The sequence below is a fragment of the Pteropus vampyrus genome, unplaced genomic scaffold (genome assembly GCF_000151845.1).
Source record: "Pteropus vampyrus isolate Shadow unplaced genomic scaffold, Pvam_2.0 Scaffold219, whole genome shotgun sequence".
NCBI lineage: Eukaryota > Metazoa > Chordata > Mammalia > Chiroptera > Pteropodidae > Pteropus > Pteropus vampyrus.
In genome coordinates this window covers 2,187,848-2,191,678 of record NW_011889000.1, presented here as the reverse complement: position 1 = coordinate 2,191,678, position 3,831 = coordinate 2,187,848, and the positions used below count along the sequence as shown (strand labels likewise).

The 3,831-nt window shown below is 52.9% G+C and overlaps 1 protein-coding gene across 1 annotated transcript in view; it reads left to right on the top strand.

Annotated features, from left to right (window-relative positions):
- The window catches only part of PRIMA1 (proline rich membrane anchor 1), a 45,573-nt gene that overhangs the window by 4,664 nt on the left and 37,078 nt on the right, over positions 1-3,831 (top strand). Inside the window, exon 2 of the mRNA XM_011373176.1 lies at positions 2,621-2,756. Coding sequence (XP_011371478.1) covers positions 2,621-2,756 — 136 coding nt within the window. The remainder of the gene's footprint in view (positions 1-2,620; positions 2,757-3,831) is intronic.

Here is a 3,831-nt window from a genome sequence, read left to right as displayed (position 1 = left end):
TGGTGATGGTTGGTTAAACAGTCGTGCCGGCTCCCTTTTGAGTGGAGCCATCACAGGAGAGACTGTCGATTTCTTAAACGCAGTTCACTCCTTTGCTTCCTCCCCCTTCCGCCTTGAAACTTGGCCCCGGTCTCTTTGCCTATAATTTCATCGCATTAAACTCTCTTAGACCTCTGTGCCCTTACATCCTCTCGCAAAAATAGGTCATCGTATCAGGCCAGGTTAAACAAACGTGCTGCTCTTGAACTCTCTCGTGTAAATCGCACCTTGGGAAGTGCGACAGTAATTGCCTTGGCAATGGCATTGCTTGAGGTTCGCACACTTGGTCGAGTTTAGTGGAGAAGCGATCTCAGAGGCCGGCCATTGGGAGAATGGAGCTTCTGAGCAATCCCCACAGTCTTAGAAGGTCCGAATCCAAAGGGCAGGCCGGGTGATGGTGGCAGAGCCGACAATTGCTCTGGTGGAGGAGCCAGTGGATTTGCCACTGACGTGTAAAGAGTTAATCGTCTCCGTAAAATCATTGAGAAAAGTCCCACCATCTGAGGTTATGCTCTTCCCAGTGGGAGATCAGATTGCCTTTCAGAGTCTGAAACAGTCAATGGTCCTTTGAAAACGCTAAAAGGTGGTGAGCAGGAGCTTCTTGGCCTCGCAAGGCTGTAAATCAGTTCACCTCCCGCTGTCATCCCAGGGGCCATTACCCAGCCTGTTCACATCTGCCAGGGGAGCATCTGAGCCCTGAGGGCCCTCTCCGCCAGGCCTGGGACACTGTGCAGCAAAGGGACTGCACTGGCCTTTAAAGGCAGGTCACATGGGGCTAGTCGAGGGGAAATTGGGGTTCTGGGTTTCTACTCACTAAAATGACAGCCAGAGAAATTAACCGCAGGCGTCACTGAGGTGGGGGGGCGGTGACCGCCAAGCCTTTCCTTCGTGCCCTTAAATCAGCTTGCTCCCTAAGATGGGCACAAAACGCTAGACTCGAGGATTTATGACAGTCTGCCTTAGGGAGGGACACTGGCAGTCGGGCTAACCCAGTCTAAACGCTGGCCATACATTAGAAGTTTAACCCGGGAAACTGAAACGCCATGCTCGTTGTGCCCGGCTGCACCTGCAGCAATTCTGATTTAGTTGGTCATGGGGAAGGCTCCGGCATGAATATTTTTTAGAGCTGCCTGGAGAGTCTGATGCGCAGTCAGGGCTGGGAACTGTGGGTCGAGCACGACCCACTCCTGCTACTCTTCCTTGTTTACAGGTGAGGAAACCGAGGCTGGTATTGAAAAAACACCAAACCAGGTTTCAAGGGGCGTGGATTCTGGTCCAGTTTTTAATATTCATTTGTTTGTTCATTCATTAATTCACCAAATATTTCTTGAATGCCAGGCATTCCCTTGAGTGCTAGGTTATGATAGTGAGAGGAAAAATAAAAGGCCTGGCCCCTGCCCCGTAGAGCAGCGGTCCCCAGCCTTTTTGGCACCAGGGACCGGTGCTCCTATGAGAATCTAATGCCCGATGATCTGAGGCGGAGCTGAGGCGGTGATGCTGATGCTGGGGAGCGGCTACTGATACAGATGAAGCTTTGCTCACTCGCAGCTCACCCCCTGCTGTGCGGCCCGGTTCCTAACGGGCCATGGGCCAGTACCAGTTCACGGCCCAGGGATTGGGGACCCCTGCCATAGAGCCTATAGTCCAATGGCGAAGATGGGTAGGAACCAGGTGATTACTCAAATGTAGATTTCTTCTCCACAGAGTGAAACCTGGTGCCAAAAGAGCCTATTAAAAGTAGATCTGACCTGATCAGGGAGGTCAGAGGTATTTCTCTGAGGAGATGACAGACAAGCTGAGTAACGGGCCAGCAGGGGGGAAAGGGTGGGAGGACATTCTGGGCCACTGGAACAGCAGACACAAAGGGAGGGAGCATGGCGTGAGCTGGGGTTGGAGACATTGTCACGGGCCCCCGTGCAGGACTCAGTGGCCATGGGGTCCCCTGAGCTGTGGGCAGGCATTCGGGCGTTGTTTGAGGGATGCAGGTGATCTGGCCGCGTGTTTAACACAAGGCCACTTGGGCTCCCCTTGGTCACGTGGGACGCCTGAGCTGGGTAAGGTTCCTCTTGCAAGGTGGGGGACTTCGGCCATCCCGGGAAGGCCGTCGGGAGCTGTGGATGGAGAGAAGGCGAAGGCTTGGCCTTGTAACATAGTGAAGAAGGCTGAGGAGTTTGGGTCTGGTTACTGAAGAGGTAAAATCAGTCTCCTGTCACCATCCGGTTGTGAGAAGCTTGGGCAGCCACTTCTCCTGGGCCTCAGTTTCCTCATCCGTGTGATGGGGAGATTCTCAGAGTTAACCTTCAAGTTCTTGTCTGCCTCTCTTTAATATTGAAGTCACTATGATAGTCCCATAGCTGGTCCCTGGCAGAGCTGAAAATAAAACCTTGGTCTCCCAACACGCCAGAGCAGCCTCCCACAACGTCATTTTCCTTGAGCCAACCCAATTTCTGTCTGTGCTTCCTGCTGCTGTCTGGGGGAAGAACCCCAAGTTCTAGCCAGGCAGGAAGTGGGTGCGGTGGGCCTGTTTCAGCTCCCAATTGCCTCATTGTCTTCTCTTGGGCGCATGTGCCCATTTCTGCAGGTGACGCATGGAGAGCCCCAGAAGTCCTGCTCCAAGGTGACTGACAGCTGTCAACACATCTGCCAGTGCCGGCCCCCTCCCCCACTGCCCCCCCCACCGCCACCCCCACCGCCTCCCAGACTGCTCTCCGCCCCAGGTGAGTAAAGGCTCACTCTGTTTCCGGTTTCACTCTGTGTTCTCCGGGCCCAGAAGGAACCCGTGAGCATGGCAGAGGGCAGCCTCGCTCCCTTTGTAATTTTCCACTGGCCGAGCAGGAGGGGAGCCAAGGCCCAACTTTCCCCTGCTGTCTGCAGAACGCCTTTCCCGCAGAATGCTCCTGCGAGATGGAGAACGATGCTTCTCCATCAGTTAATCAGATAAAAGTCAATCTCCATTTGATGAGTGACTCGGCCTGGATCGCTCTGAAGGCCAGACCTTCAGACAGGGGCGGGCACTGGGCGCTGGTCTTGTATACCCCTGCCACGCACATGGTTTCATTTTTCGATTTTAATTCAGGTTAAAGGAGGCAGTTAGTATAAAAACGAAGTGGAGGCTCTGGGAGCAAAGTTACACGGTTGCCTTTCGGCCGTTTGCAGAGAACTCAGCTAACCACCCTCTACCCCTCACTTGTTTGCCGTGACTTCATCTATGAACAATTCAATTGCCTGGCCATTCAAACAAAGGAGAGTTTCTTTAGCCAGAAATGGCCTCCATTCTGACCTCTACGGGTTAAGTTCCCTGCTGACAATTGCTGGTTGATAAGATCTCCAACAAGAGGTTTTATAATTTGGATCAATCACTCACATTTCGGCCTGTGGAATGCCCATGATCACGTGTGGATCTCTCCATTAAACACATTTCCATTGAGTTATTTGGGGTCATATTTTAAATAACCTTGACGACGCTCGCTCTCTGGTCGGCTGTGTTTCTGGGCTCTCGGTGTCCAGGCGGTGATGCAATGTTCTCGGGGATCTGTGCAGGTCATGTGCATTTCTGCATTTTGTCTGCTAGGCTACCTGTTTTCGTTCTTACTGACATCTGTGGCCTGGCGCTTCTCGGAGTGGGGTCCTCGATATCGCCTGAAGCATTTGTTTTAAAAGTGCAGCTTCGGGGGCCCACTTCAGACGCACCCAGTCAGACTTTGGGGTGGAGCTTAGGAATTGGCTTTATAACAAGTTCTGAGGTGATTCAAACGCAAGGTAAAGAACCTCAGCCTGCCAGGTGCTCTGCTC